Here is a 15381-nt window from a genome sequence, read left to right on the forward strand (position 1 = left end):
ACCTACATTGAACACCTTCAAAAGTAAATTGGATGCTTATCTTGCTGGGATCCTATGACCCCAGCTGACTTCCTGCCCTTTGGGAAGGGGGCTGGACTCGATCTCCCGAGGTCCCTTCCAGCCCTAATGTCTATGAAAATCTATGAAATTAGTATGCCAGGTTCCACCTTTCAAATACCACTGACTTTGTCAACGAAGAGGGTCATATCCAACTTTATACGTTCTACCAAGTTTATGGTGAGGAAGAGTGTGGGGGGGTTGGTAGTAAGTTCCAAAAACTTACCATGGCAGTGCAAAGCTAGTTTAATGTACCGTAACGCTCTTCCGTATTTCTGAAGACTCATGGCTGCGTCAGATAGAATATAGTAAGCCCTCGATGACTTCAGAATCAGATGCAGTTTCATTTCATACTGCCAGGATCCAGGAATCATTCCCGACTGACTGGAATGTTTGCCCTTTTGAAATGAGCCCACTGTAATGTAAAAATAAAATCAATAAATCTTATTTTGAAATATAGCCCAGGAGTCAAACTTGGCTTCACTGGCTTATAGGCTAACATTTAATCCATCACCCTACAGTACTGCACAGGTAGATTTATTCAACCTTCTGTATTTTTATATCACATTTTCCCATTTAAAATTCTAGCACTTCCATCTGGTGATCTGAAGATACTTGACTAAGGTGAACTACCATAGGTGGTATCATTTTAACTAAGCACGCAGGTTTGAAAGAGCTTTTGAGACCCAGTGGCCTACCGGTTGATACAGTTCTTCTCACATTTAAGAGCAAACAAAATTGGGATGAAGCCATCGACAAATGTGGCATTTCTGCTGTGTGCTGAAACTGAGGGTGCAGCTCACCCTTTACAACAGCCCACAGTTGGAGGCTTCCTCAGTTCCCAAGTTCGAGGAAATGCACCAGCCAGCTTCTGTCAGAAAGTCTTCCTCAAATAAGCAGATGGAGATGCATCCTGATGGAGGCTGCTTCCTTGATGCCAGAGCAGACCTGGAACCAGGCAAAATGTGCCACCAGCATGGAGTCAAACAGGTTCCAGTCCTGGCTTTGCCAGTTCAGGGGGCTTTAAAGCAGACAGACATACAATATTCCTTCATGAAAATAAGGCTCAAACCTAAAAGTGAACCAAGGGCCTGGCTCTCAGACCCATCATTATTAACCCGTCTCTTCATTTGCATAAATATTTGGTACAGACACAACTTGAATCACCAAGGACATAGAGTAGATGTCAGCAAGAATTCTCTCTGCCACGCTGAATTCATTGAGGCAAGCATTTATTTGGGACAAGATTTTTTTTTTTTTTTTTATTGGACCAGCTGCATGGTTTGGGATAAAGTTAGAAAAGTTTTCAAATGCAAAGCAGGGGTCCCCCCATGGTCCTCTCCCCCCTCCCACAACCCCCTCTCGCACCCCTAGTACTTACCAGCTCAGAGTGGCTGCAGCTCCCTGCTGGAGCCACCGGAGACTGCCTGAATCAAAGCTCTCCAAATCTTTGCCAAAGAGTCGGACAGCTTTGAATCGATTCGGACCTTTAAATTGGTCCCGATTCAATTCAGATTTGGAGATTCGGCCACCTAATTGGACCAAATCTCCAAATCGAATCACCACCCAAAGCTTTGCACAGCCCTAATAAACATCACTTAATTGGAACACAAATGGCAGAGACCTGCACAGTCATTAAGTCTAGTCAGACCAAGGAGAAATATCTATGTTGAGTACAACTCAGGGCTAACTCCAGCTCCACAGTCTATTAGCAATCAACTTACAGTATGTTTTATCTCTCTTCCCTTTCCTTGGTAGGTTGTTTGTCTTGGAGTGTGGATATAGCCCACTGTTCACTGTGTGAGCTGTATCTGCCTTTAGTGTATGGACCGAAGCAACTTTGAGTGTTCTGCAGCTGCAAGCTAGAGAAGTTGCCTTGTTAGCTTTAGACGTTATGGGCACAGGCTCTTGAACTGAACCCAGAGGCTTTACACTATGTTGATAAGCCCCAAGCAGTATTTTTTGTCCCACATTCCTTGGAGTAGAGGCAGTGTATTTTTTTGCATGAGGACAGCATATTTTTCTCTCTTACCCAGGCAAGGGAAATGGCTTAGGAGATGCAACACACAATTTGTAGAACAAAACATAGGAACAAAATATGGGAACAATAAAGGGAGGGCAGGAAAGGGGGGAAAAGGTGATGCAAAGGTCACATACATAAAAGTGTATAGAAGTCCAAGCTTTTTCACTCAGGGCAGAAATGGCTGCTCTGCGAGAAAAATAACTTGGGAACAATCATGTTTAAAACTGCTCCTGGGAAAATTTCTTGTGGGAGATGAATATCTGCATACTTTCCCCTGGCTTAACTCTTGGGGACCAGAAGGAGCAGAGGCTGGGGGAAAGGCTTGATGCCTTCTCAAAACTAGGGATACCCCAGTCTGGAAAAGGCACAGAGACAACTCTCTCCTCCTCCTGCAAACAGAAGAGAACAGGAGGAGCAGCCCCAGCTGCTTCCTGCCTGCTTCTCACAGCAGAGAGTTTCTGGTGTGAGGCAGGCGAGGGCTTTGCCAAGCCACCCTCTCTGCTCAGCTCCCAGGCACCACAAGTTGAATGAAGGGATCACAGCTCCCTGCTTGCTTCCCTTTGTACACCCCTCCCTCCCCACGCTCACCCTAGCTGAACGGCAAGGGCAGTGATTGAAGAGCCAGTGCAATTGGCAGTTAGGCTTGTGAGCCTGGGTCTTAGCCATGCCAGCTTCCCCTTGCATCCCACTACCACTGGGCTGGGTGGCTGGGGTGGCAATTTAAAAAGGCAAAGGGGCAAGGAGCTGGGCTTGGGGAAAGCCTGGCTCCCAGCCCCTCCAGCTTCCCCTTGTTCCCCTGCTGCTCAACTGAGCAATGGGGGTGGCGATTTAAAACCCAGAAGGGCTGGGAGCCCAGTGTATAGAGGCTTTCCCCAAACCCAATTCCCAGTCCCACACTAGCTTCCCTTGTGCCCCAGCTGACCTGGAGCAGGGCAAAGCGAGTCAGGCTCCCATGCTGCAGGAACAAGGCTCAGGAACCTTGTTACCACAGCAAAACACTCCCGTCTGGCCCTGCACTGCTCTGGGTCAACACAGAGCAACACAGCATGTGGTGTCTCAGTGACAAGGCTCCTGAAGCCTTGTCAGAGTAGTTGAGTTTTCTCCCCTCTCCCTGTGCTCCTCTCAGTCAGCCCAGAGAAGTGCAAGGGGCGGGGCTATTCTCCTGCATGGGAAAACCTGGAGGGTTTCCACCACGAAAAAATACCATCCTCCAGCCAATTAAAATAATGATTGGTGAGAAGAGCGGGGAGAGAAGGGGGGGCATGGCATTCTCCCAGGGCTGGAACCTACCTGGCACCTGACAGGCAGCCTCCTTCCCAGGCAGGGAGAAGAGAAGACAGGCTGTCAATTAAGTGTCCTCTGCCCAGAGAGCTGCCCTCTATTGCCCCCACACTGGAGAGCTTTGCTTTGAAGCTCCCCAGCCATGGGACCAGAGGAACAACTGCAGGGTCCAGCTAATAGGCTATTTTTCTATCTGAAGAAATTTCTTCCAATAGGAACGCATGCTTATACACAGCCAAATTTTCACCCTGATCTTTGAATTTTCGCCCTGGTTTAAATTCAGTCTAAAGAAAATATCTGTACCCCCAAAAGCTTCCAGGTAGACAGAAGTGTAACTAAATTTCTGCTACAGCTACCGAACGCTGAAAGAGAAGACTGGATTTCATATGTCCTGCACAGGTGATTATCCTAGCTCAGAAGGTAGTGTAGCTGTTTGGTGACACATTTATTCTCAAGTTCTAGAACCAAATATTGATTTAAAAAAACCCAAAATATTATTTACATTACTCCAGGTCCCTGACTTCCAAGTGATACCACTGAGTATAATATAGAAAAGAAATAGCATAATATTTTAAATGTCTTTTCATTCAAATATATTGCTTCTATGGCTTCATTCTCTAGTGACTGCACTAAAAAACCCCAAACCCATCTAAATAGGGGGAGAGCTGGCACAGAAGAGCGATACTTTGTGCCCTGTACTGTTCTTCCTCCTTTTACATGGCAATTATTTTCTTACTGCTCCATTTAATGGGGAATCTGCTATTTAAAGCTACATTAAAAAAAAAAAAGTGGAAGCCCCCCCACCAATAAAACTCAACTCAGGAAAGGTACCTAAAAAGAGAAACTTCCCTCATTAAACATACCTTGCCATTTTTAGCTCCCAGAACACATGCAACTTAGCAGCCTGCTCAACTTCACTGCATGTATTAATGAAGGAAACTTCAATACCAAATTATATTTTAAATCCACATCAAAGAGAAAATAAGCACCCTTGTAACAATTATTAGGCATTTGTGTACTGTAATTTTATACAGTTAGAGCCCTCTAAACATTGAGTTGAAAAACTGGGTTGAAAAGGAAGAGCTCTCTCTTTCCAAAACCAATTAATGCCACTGCCTTTAAGGAACAGCATGACAAGAGAGTAACTCTAGGCTGGGAACTTTTGTTCAAGCATAGTGTTTCCTATTGTTCTTCCACAAAGGGAAGAAGAACTGCAACACGAAAAAAGAATAAACCAGTTAACATTTTGCTTGCTGATAAACTGGGCATGGACTGCCTTTGTGTCTAGTATAGCAATGATGTCAATACTAAAATAATGACTGCCAAAAATACAGCCTTAGTCCTATGAAGATAAATCCTCCAAGTGACAAAAAAAATATGATTTGCTTAAGAAAAGATCTCTAAAGAGAGCAATGCATTTCTGTTTACAAGGAATATACAAAGATATTGTTTATGAAAGTAGTGGCAAATCACATCTAAACATAAAGTAAACTTAAATACCAACTATAAAAATAAATAACCCAAACTGTCCTATTTCATATTTAAAAGAAAAGGCCTATATTCTCTAATTTTACTTGTGTGCAATACTCTTTTCTTTTTTGATACATAGTGCAATTAGCAATCTACAAGTACATTGTTGTGACAATCAAAATAAAAGTAGCTGTGCCAATGAAAAGGTCTTATTTGCACAACAATTCAGCTTACTTTTGTCTAAAAACAAAGCCATCTGTTTTTCCAGACACTCAGGGCCACCACTTGTGGATTCATCTTCGTATTTTAATGGGATTGGGGTGTTGGGGTCAGCTGCAGGAAGATCACCTTCTCTTTTAATGCTGCTATCAACAGATTTCAAGCCCTTGTAAAAAAAAAAAAAAAAGGCTTTCATTACTAGTATTTACTTTGAAGATAAATAAAGCTGGAATGTGCCAAAACCCATACTTTATCAAGACATTTTTTCGTGACATTATGAAATACTTAAAATGAATAGTTACCTCCAAAACATAGCTGAGCACTAGCCTGCAGCGCTCCTCCGTGTCATGGCAAACAGGAAATGCACAACTAGGCTTAAAAGAAAAAAAAAAAAAAAGCTTAGAAAATGAAGACAGCTGTAAGACAGAAGCCAATTTATTGGTGTTTACTGTAGCCTGTTAACCAAATCTAAATATTAGAGCATGTTGCATTCTAGATTGTACCAAAAACATAAATATTTTCCCCCTCTACTTCAGCCAGTATTGGAAATACTAGCAAACTTTATGTGCTGCTCAACTAAATGATGATCTCAATCTGATCAAGCACTATACTTGCCATATTCCTTCCATATTCTTGAATTAAGTTGCTTCCAAATTTTGACTCTCAATTTAAGAAATGCCCCCCCCAACAAATAAAGACTTTACCAGCATATAACCTCAATGGTGTACATAAACAGTCACCGATTTATTTTCTAACTTAAATTCAAGATGGACCATTTTTAGAGAAATCTGGTTTTAAGAAGGTGCATCATATACTCAAAGGAATATAGAATTGTGCTGTGATGATCGGCATTTCTGATGAACAGTCTACAAAATACTGATCCCAGTTTTTTGGCACAGAGACAAGTAAAACTGTCAACCCTTTTCATCTATCTAGATGTAGCCGAAGAGTAGTGGTTGAGCAGCTAAACAAAAGGCATACTAACATAAGTTAATGAACAATTTAGAGACTAAATGAAATGCTTAACACTTGGAAGCTAAATGACAAAATTCTGCATTATTTCAGAGAGTTCTGGACAAACGATCGTGAAGAAATCCGATAGTAACCAACATACATTCTCTCTCGCATACAGATTAAGGAAGCATACACCAGTCAACTTTTTGACAACAGTATAAACTGAGGTCCATCCTGACACTGTTATGGTCAGAGCTGACCAATCAAATTTGCTTTCCATACAGATAAGTAGGGCAGTATATCATCCCTCAAAATTGCCTCTATGCTGGCACACTTTCAAAAAGTCATCAGGCTGCCAAGTTTTGGCAGCTGGAAGAAGACGGAGTCAGGTGGGGAGTAACAATATTTCCATGGATTTGGGGTAGGTAATGTCCAGTAGCCTCTCTCCACACTTAATTGTTAAGTTGTTGTTCCAGGAATGCAAGCGCACAACAAAGTAACTGACTAATACTTAGATGGAGTTAAAATCTAGACAGCTGCAATTTGGTCTGATGATTTTTATTGCGAACACTTCATACAACACATTTCTTTTTTTAAACACGTCTCCATTAGCCTGAAATACATAAATACTTAGTGACATAAAAATGTTTTAAAATATTTTTTTTTTTAAAAGACACAAATAAAAACTAACTATATTTTTTGACAACACAAGTAACACCATGCTCACATAAAGCTTTGTTTTAAAACTCAGGACAACTTCAATAGCTTACTCTTATCCGATGGATAGATTTATATTTTTCTGGTACTGATAATTCTCCAACTGATTTGATTATAGCTACTGCTTTATTGTCATCTGGAGGATCAGAGCTGGTGCTGTAGGAACCATTTTCATCACTATCCGGCATTTCTTCTTCCTCTTCACTGTAACTTTCATCAGAGTTCCCATTTAAAGGAAACGCTGCGCTTTCTTCTTTTTTAGGCTCATCTAACTGGAAAAGCTCTGAGAGCATGTAATTCGCTGAAGCAATAATCTTAAAAGAGAGAAGAAGTGTTTTAGAAAATTTCACGGTGCTGTGAGTTATCAGCAAGTTTTTAACTAGGCAGTTTAAATTGAATTTTGGATTCTTTACATTATTAGACTTAAGAAACAAATTTAGAGATGCGGCCAGTGGATCTACCCACAAAACATTACCACTATCTGCAAAATCTTTAACCAGATATTTGATAGGCTTTAAGAGACATGACTAACACAAAAGAAATGTCACAATGTGGATATTAACATCCTGTGATTTTTTTGTTTTGTCTTTCTGTATGAAAACAAGTAAACTTACAGCTGCTTGGCGACTGGAATCTTCTAAATTTTCATTCCTTTAATAGCTTTTAGTCATTTCAATATTATGTGACTTTTATTGTGACAGTCCAAATGGTTCTGAGCATGTGTGCGCATCACATGGATAATCTGCACTATAGTAATCTTATGAAGAAACACTGAAACGTTAGATTTAAAAAGGACCTTTCCTATTGAAAGACAGTGCTACCACATGGTGTGTTTAGTGCCCACAATGACACCTCGTGGCTGGGCCCAGCGTTGCAGTCTTTATTACCCCTATTCCATCCCATCCACAGAAGTTCAGCTCTCACCTCTCTCAAGGGTAAATGTAAATGTAAAAGTTCAAAATCACAATCCAGAGAACTATAATACCCAGCTTGAGACTCATTAGTTCCTCCCTCTTGACTTCCAGGGATATATCCCCGTCTACCCATGGAATAGGGGAATCCAGACCCATCTTCACCTCTGAGTTCCAGCCCAAAGACCCAGTATTAAGCAGCAAAGGACAGCTCCCTGGGTGCTTATACACGTGCTCCAAAACGTTCCAATTACAATGCATTGGAACAGACTTGATTGAGTCTAATTAGAAAGCTCCAGCATACTGCAGTGTCACATGTATTCAGTGTCCCATGTTTCAAAACGGCAGCAGGGGTGCTTTAACTAAAACTGGAACAAGCTCTAGTTCAAGCACCTGGGTCACCATTTTGAAACATGGGACACCAAATACACATGAGGCTGGGGCTTTAAGTAGAATGGCTCTCCAGGAGCCACTTTAATTAAAATGCCCCCCACCCTAAAGCACGTGTATAGGCACCTCTTATGACCCCTACTGCTTCCTACCTTCCCAGTTATCAGGCTCTCCCACAACTTTTCCCAGATTGCACCTCTGAAGTAACTAAATGTGACCAGAGTAACCAAGTGTAGCCAGCAGAGTTCCTGAAAGGGTTAGGAATTGGGGAGCAGAGCAGGGCCCACCATTTAGGACATGAAGCCCTACTGGGGATGCATTTCAGTGGCAGAGGAGCAAGCAACAGCTATGTTAAATCCCATGGCTCCTTGAGCTGACATAGTGGGATGCTGCTGCTGACCACCCTACAATCAGAGGCAGGTACAAATCCGGCCTGCAAAGGGCCAGGATCCAGCCTGGTTTGACACTGCTGATCTATGGCAAAAAGCTGCAAAAAATAAGTGAAATTACAGTTTGAGTCTCAAAACACTTTCTAAAATAGTTTCTCTGTAAATTTTACCTTTGCAGATTTTAGCACGGTCCACAAAAGCTAAAATAAATAACTTCCACAGCATAACCCATTATACCATTCTACCTTTGAGGTCCTTAGATTAGAAACACTTCACAGACTGGTAGCTGTGCATTAGACTGATAAAACTTACCATTTTTAGACCACAGAGTTCTCAATTTGTCAGGCATTAGATACCTTAAAACAAACAAACAAACAAAAAAACAACACACCTCCCTGCCTGGCCTCCCCTAATTCTGAAGCCAGCTGCCTTTCTTTGGGAGTAGACCAACGCTCCACAGCACAACTAGCTTTAGTTTGGGTTAGAATGGAAACAGAAGCAGGAGCTATTTGAAACAGTATCAGCTCAACACAACTGGGACCCCTAATCTTGCTCTGGAGGAAGCATTGCCAAATGGTTAACGCTCAAATACGATCACAAAAACATCTTAGATTGAGACTGATGATTTGACCTCAGAAAAATGAGGGTCAGCTAGCACATTTCACATTGCATCTTCAGTCCAGAACTGTTTCACAAATAAGATATAAATGCCCTGGCACAGGAGAGCAGTAATTTGGTTATCTTTTTTTAAGAAGGTACTGCACAGAACTCTAGAGGTATCAACTGAAAGTGGGAACAGAGCCACAATTTCTATTCTATACATGTTAAGCAAGTAATCCTTACTTGAGGATGTCTGCCTTTATCCAGTAACTTAAGACAATTAAGAAGTAATGTTCTAATAGTGCCATAGTGTTTTTTGTTCTGGTTCTTCTTCAACATCATATTGCAGGCAACCCTGGAAAAAACAAAAACAAAATAATCAAATTGTATCCAATTAAAACAATCAAATTGTATCTTTTGTAGGACAAAAGGATCATTTTGCAGAAGCTTTTCTTTTCCTCATTTTCTTGCATAAATATTCCACAAAGCCCAAGTTTTTGTAAATAATTTTGGAAAGAACTCAGGTACCAGAGAGCAGTTTTTCATTTGGCTTAACACAATTTTGCTACCTGCTACCAAATGCACGAGGGGAATGAATATGCTGCTGTACCAATTTTTATAATGGTTTTAGAATTGCATTTTTTAATTAATGGAAAGAGTACCTACAGTTTGCGATTTCAAAAAGGTACATAAGTGCCAATGTAAATGCTGCAACAACCATTATCATTTTTGTAAGAAACACTTACTTATACAGGAGAATTGCCACTGGCATCGTGAAAGGGTTTTGGTATTTGTCTTCTGTTTCTTCACAAAGAGTGGTGAGGTCATACAATTTTACTATATCACTTCCACTTGCTGAAAAGGTAAGATTTTTCAATCAACCAACCTGGCAATATACAGATTTTTGCACTTCATTAAACTAAATCAAGAAACTTCTTACCCTTAAATAGCCAGTAAGTATGTCCTTCTTTGGTACAATTAGATTTCAGAAAAGATAAAATATTTTGAGCAATATCCTTTATCACTTTGGTAGAAAAATTGGAGTTTTCTAAATTGGGAATATCTTCTGTCTTGATCATTTCATACTTCTGCATAAAAAATATTTTAATGAAGCACTGAAAAAGCTGTATTAAAAGATGATTCTGTAAACAGTTTCTTTTTCAGTCACCTGATAAATTGTATCACCTGTCAGTTTGCTAAGAGTCATACATCACATACTGTAATTATGAGCTTTGAAGTTAATGTTTGTCACACGTTCCCCACGTAACTTAATTTTATTATTTTAAGACTACTGGATTTTAATTTGGTTTCTTTGACTGATTTAAGAAAAAGACTTTAGGCTTGATTCTAACGAATTAAATTCTGAAGTTCTGACATTTAATAAACATAGTAATCACAACAAAACAATGACACAATGAGTGTGAACATACTGAACAGATTGCAGAAAGTACAGTCCAACCTAGTTAGCAAGGCTTTGTCATCTTAGTGATGCTACTAAAATGAAAGTCTGCTACTAAAATGAAAGTCTGTATCAAGTATGTGGTGGAGCCATAAACCTACTACAAAATAGAAAATAAATATATGCAAACAGACTAATGTCCAAGATCTCTTTATAATTCAACATTTCAAATCTGTAGAAAAAGTTTACAATGATTCTGGAGTGATGCTCCAAACATGATGCTTCCCAAGCCAGCTAGCTTCTAAGGGATTCTAAGGGATTACTACAAAATAAAGCACAGACTAAAATACAAGATGGTAAAACAGCATTTAGCTTGTGAATTCAGGCCCTTAAAAGCTAAGATGTGCAAGAGCCACAGTTGTTTGGGCAAATCTTACTTCTGGCTCCCATGTGTCCATCCATGCACTAAATGAGGCAGGGATCCTGTGGAGGAAAGCAATAAGTATACACTATCGTAACACATGTGCAAGTGTTTGAATTTTCAGTATTTAATATTTTAGATGTAATTTCTTAAGCACCGTTTGTTTTGATGGAAGACTATATAAGTTTTGTTACATACAATTAACAATGCCTTAACTATACACTTCTAGCAAGACAAATCTCCAAACATCTAGAGCAGAGTTCTTGCCCAAAAGAGTACAAAACTATATTTACTAGCTGGCAGCAGGAGACACTTGTATTCAAACTTAGCTGTACCTGTACATAATTTCAACAAGAAAGCACATCTCTAGCCCCAAGGCTTTTTCTCAGCCAAATTTACAAGCTAGCTGCATGTGATGGAGGTATTTCAGATTCTCAAATAAAAGTTACAAGAATCATTACTAATGATAAGCCACTGCTTAGTCCCTCACCATAAAACAGGTCTATTAAGCATGAAGAAGTTGCACTGATCAAAGAACTGATAAAAAGTGGACATCCTGAAAGATGTTAGACCATACCTGAACAATTCCATTAACATGGAAGCACATCACAAGCTCTGGAACATTGCATATTAGATTATCCAACCAATAGTCAATTCCTGTTAGCACATTTATTGGCTTGTTATTATCCCTGCAACAGAATATTTCCAGCATTAAGACCAATTTTTATTTTTTTTTAAAAGAATCAGGGCACATTTCCTGAAAATTCTCTTTGATCACTAATGAAGAGAAACATTTTAAGAGATTAGTCATTCAGGCTTCAGAAGATTGATAATAGGAACAACTTTTAAGAAAGTGACTGTTTTTTACTACAACTACACTTTAAGAGTGCTCCAGTGGGAATTATATTGATATTTTTTGATATTGGCACGAGTTATTCTTACAGCGATATATGAATGTCCCTGCAAAACTTGTGTATTTCAGCCCATTTTATCATCAAGTTGCGTGTCTATGAAAATAAAGGAGGAAATGGCACTAGCTAGAAATCAATTTTAGTATAAACTTCCTTTCACAGTTCTGCCAAATCACTTTTCTGCACTGGTAACATCCCAGCTATGTGAATCTTGGGCATCTCTTGATCAGTTATGCCAGCAGAGCTCCAACTTTTTGTCCACCCTTCTTTGCATAGGCAGAAGGTGCCAGCAGTAAGAAATATACTACAACATCAAACAGATCATCAGCTACTCATTAATAGTAAACCAGAACTATAACATATATTGTGGTATTTGAACACCTCACAGTTATTAAGAGGTTCTGCCTTCACAACCCGTGTCCAAAATATCGCTTCATCCTGTTACAAGTAGGTGTAACGTACAGTAAGATTAAAAGAGCCCAATTTTCAGAAGGGTGTAATACCAGCAACCCCAACTGAAAGTTAAAAGCTGCAACCAGATGATACCTCTGGATATAAATAAATCAATTAAATAAACAAACTAAATAAATAAAATAAAAACAAGTAAAACAAAACAGGCCCTATTGGGCTTAACCAGTCACATAAGAACCAGAACAAAAAGAAGCCCAGGGCAGAATCAAACACAGAATTAAAGCAACTTGGAATCCCAGGGCAGTGTTATAAGCACAGGGACATCCTTACTCTTTTTAAACATCTTATGACACCATTACCACTTCAATATTGATCAAATGCATTAAGATAATCTTTTAACTGCAGATAAACAAATCAGTTACCCAGAAAGATACAGACAACCAAATACAGAAACTAAAGAAGATTAGTTTCACTTGGGACACATGCTGCGTTAGTTTAAAAATTTTACCTGAGACGCAAGCTTACAGCGGGGTATCTTCCACCTCCAAATATAGGCATATTTGATCCTACTAACATATGAATATCTTCAAAGGTCCACAAGATGTTTCGAACAAAGTCATTTTTAAGACCCTTCATTGGAAAAAAAAAAGTATCTATAAATAATCCATCCATTTATTTTTTCTTCCATTACAATCTGCAGTTTATGAGTAAGCAAGATGAAAAAAGCGCAAATAAAGGACAGCACATAAAAACTATGCTATACAGTCACAGTAAATTAAAAGATCAAGATCACAGATGCCACAAAAGCTATTTCTAAAAGGGATCAAATCTTTCTCTCTCTCTCATCTTCAATTTAGACCAAATTTTAAATGGGTTATTAAACTTGGGGTTATGTGCATCAGCTCAGATTCCACATATAGCATACCTGACTGTTTTCCCCGTCATTGAACAAAGTAGTCAGATTTTGTTCTTTGGGGGCTGAGGCCACATGCCCCACTATATATGAGGGTTCAAGAGGCACACTTCCCTGTGAAAAGCACAAGGATATAAGGAATGATTCTGCTGCCAAGGTAAAATTAGGCCACTTAAAAGTGTATATCCTAAACAGTGGAAGCACAAGTAGCAAAAACCTTTACTCCTACTTTCATTTATTTAATGTATACAGGCAATATAAAGAACTATACAGCCAGTGATTTAATTAATTTCTTCATTAGTGTAGCTATTGTATCAAACCTTTTGGTACGTAGTTTTTTGCCAGCTAGCCATTATATGTATGCAAGAAATATTAGTTTAATCTTTCAAAGCACATAATTTAAAAGCAAAAGGAAAGAAAAATAAATCTGGTATCCCTGAGACAGTATCACACTAAAACAACCTCAGAACAGAGGATTTATTGATCAATGAAGATCACCACTACAGAACATAACATGCATGTTTTTTGTATCAAAGCCTAGCCTGCGTGAATACCTGTAAAGGTGGAAGAAGAGTATTATGTCTATGGCCAGTCAGGCCATGAGATGCGCTTCCGATTCAAAGCGTGTAAAACTTTACAAAACCATGCAAAATATAGCTTCCTTGTGAATAAAAGTTGTTGAAACTGAAATGTCTTTTGAGGCTGCTTTTTTCTTGGTAATTGTGGAAGAATAACTTTGACACCTTGATTGTCCCAGTTAGTGGTACTACCTGCAGCCAGCTGAGAAATAATTAGCATTTTAATATAAGCATAACAATATTTATTTACTGAAAAAATGATTTACTAAAAAATCTCAACCAATGTTTACAGAAGTAGTGAAATTACGGGGCTACTCTAAACACAAGAGTTATAAGGTCCCACTGACTTCAGGAAACCTATTCCAATACATGATTCACCCAAAAGTCCAAGACTGCAGCAACAAGAAAGAAAACCTGTCTCCTGGTTGGCAGAAAGCATGCATGCAACAAGTCCATTTCTCCTTTGGTCTCTTAGTAAACAACAAGTACCAGAGTCTGCAGTATTAACAAAATACATGTGACTGACTGCATATAAATTCAGAGGAACCTGCAGAGAGGTAATCAATATCATTAACTTCCTACTCCTCTCTGAAAATATTTCATCAAAAAGTAGGTATTTGTATATGCTGTTTGAATGATTTTGGAAATTTTTTCCCGGAGCACTAACTTAATCTCTTTTTGTGTAGTCATGGAATCTATTCCTCTTAATAAATTAATGGCTATAAAGGAAATATTTCTAGGTATTTTTGATAAATATATTCGAAAAGACTAAATTTTGACACTAGCTATAACTGCCCACAGACATTGATTTGGGGAATATTTAGCACACTTGTTCTTCAACACAGTTATTACAGCACTATAATTTTGCTTCAGGAAGCTGGATGTTTGCATCAGAAATAAGAATGATATGAACTAAGACATGACAAAGTATTCCGAGACATCACGTCCATCCATTCCAGCGCTTGTCAGTTCTGACGAGGATCATCAAGTCTTAGAACATCCTCATAAGAGCACAAAAAAGGACTAAAATAGAAGTTGTCTGGAAGCAACAGAGGAAACAAGTGAAAGAGCTGTTTTTGCACTATGACCATTATAAATTGTCAAAATAGAAGTTCTTCTAGTATTTTGTTATCACCAAAAGAAATCAAGAAACATGAAAATTCAGATTTTCACTTTTTAACCTCAGCAAACTTCACCATAGTACTGTAACACAACGTAGAAAAAAATTATTCTGTTCCTCAGCCTTTCCTATACTTTACTTTTGTGACCAAGCAGGACATTCAGCCCCCCTCTAGATGTTCACAAGGCATGACTAAACAGTTAAAACACACTTCAAGATGTCACCCAGCTACACGTTCAACCAGTGAATGGTGTAATAGACTAACAATAAGCTACAAAATTATTCCACAACAAAACACTTAATAACTATGTAACTTCTTGTAATCACGACATTAAATTAATTGAAAGCGCAGCCAAGTTCTCCCCTGCAGCTGGGAGTCCCATCAACTGAGGGGCTTTCAGTCACAGGGGAGTACCACCCACTGCGAGGCCTGCAGCTGATAAGGTTTGCATCAGTGTTCCTAACACTACACTGCTGTGAGCCTCATCAGCTACAGGGCTTTCAGTGAGAACACTGTGCCCTCCCCCACCCCACCATCCCCATCCTCCTGTAAGCCTTGTACTGTGTGGGGCCTGCAGCAGGGGCAGTGCAGAGAATGCTGCGGGGACAGTGGCACC

At 39.4% G+C, this 15381-nt stretch overlaps 1 protein-coding gene across 3 annotated transcripts in view; it reads right to left on the bottom strand.

Moving 5' to 3' along the window:
- Positions 1-15381, bottom strand: part of EDRF1 (erythroid differentiation regulatory factor 1) — a 43850-nt gene that overhangs the window by 16103 nt on the left and 12366 nt on the right. For 2 of the 3 annotated variants that reach the window (XM_019556047.1, XM_019556044.1), the window contains 10 exons: positions 13079-13180; positions 12662-12783; positions 11409-11520; positions 9952-10099; positions 9758-9866; positions 9255-9366; positions 6775-7035; positions 5353-5424; positions 5066-5216; positions 284-472 (listed from right to left, as the gene is read on the bottom strand). In XM_019556047.1, coding sequence (XP_019411592.1) covers positions 284-472; positions 5066-5216; positions 5353-5424; positions 6775-7035; positions 9255-9366; positions 9758-9866; positions 9952-10099; positions 11409-11520; positions 12662-12783; positions 13079-13180 — 1378 coding nt within the window. The remainder of the gene's footprint in view (positions 1-283; positions 473-5065; positions 5217-5352; positions 5425-6774; positions 7036-9254; positions 9367-9757; positions 9867-9951; positions 10100-11408; positions 11521-12661; positions 12784-13078; positions 13181-15381) is intronic. The other variant, XM_019556045.1, reaches the window with a different exon arrangement.

The sequence above is a fragment of the Crocodylus porosus genome, unplaced genomic scaffold (assembly GCF_001723895.1).
Source record: "Crocodylus porosus isolate Cpor-Errol unplaced genomic scaffold, CroPor_comp1, whole genome shotgun sequence".
In the NCBI taxonomy this organism is placed as follows: domain Eukaryota; kingdom Metazoa; phylum Chordata; order Crocodylia; family Crocodylidae; genus Crocodylus; species Crocodylus porosus.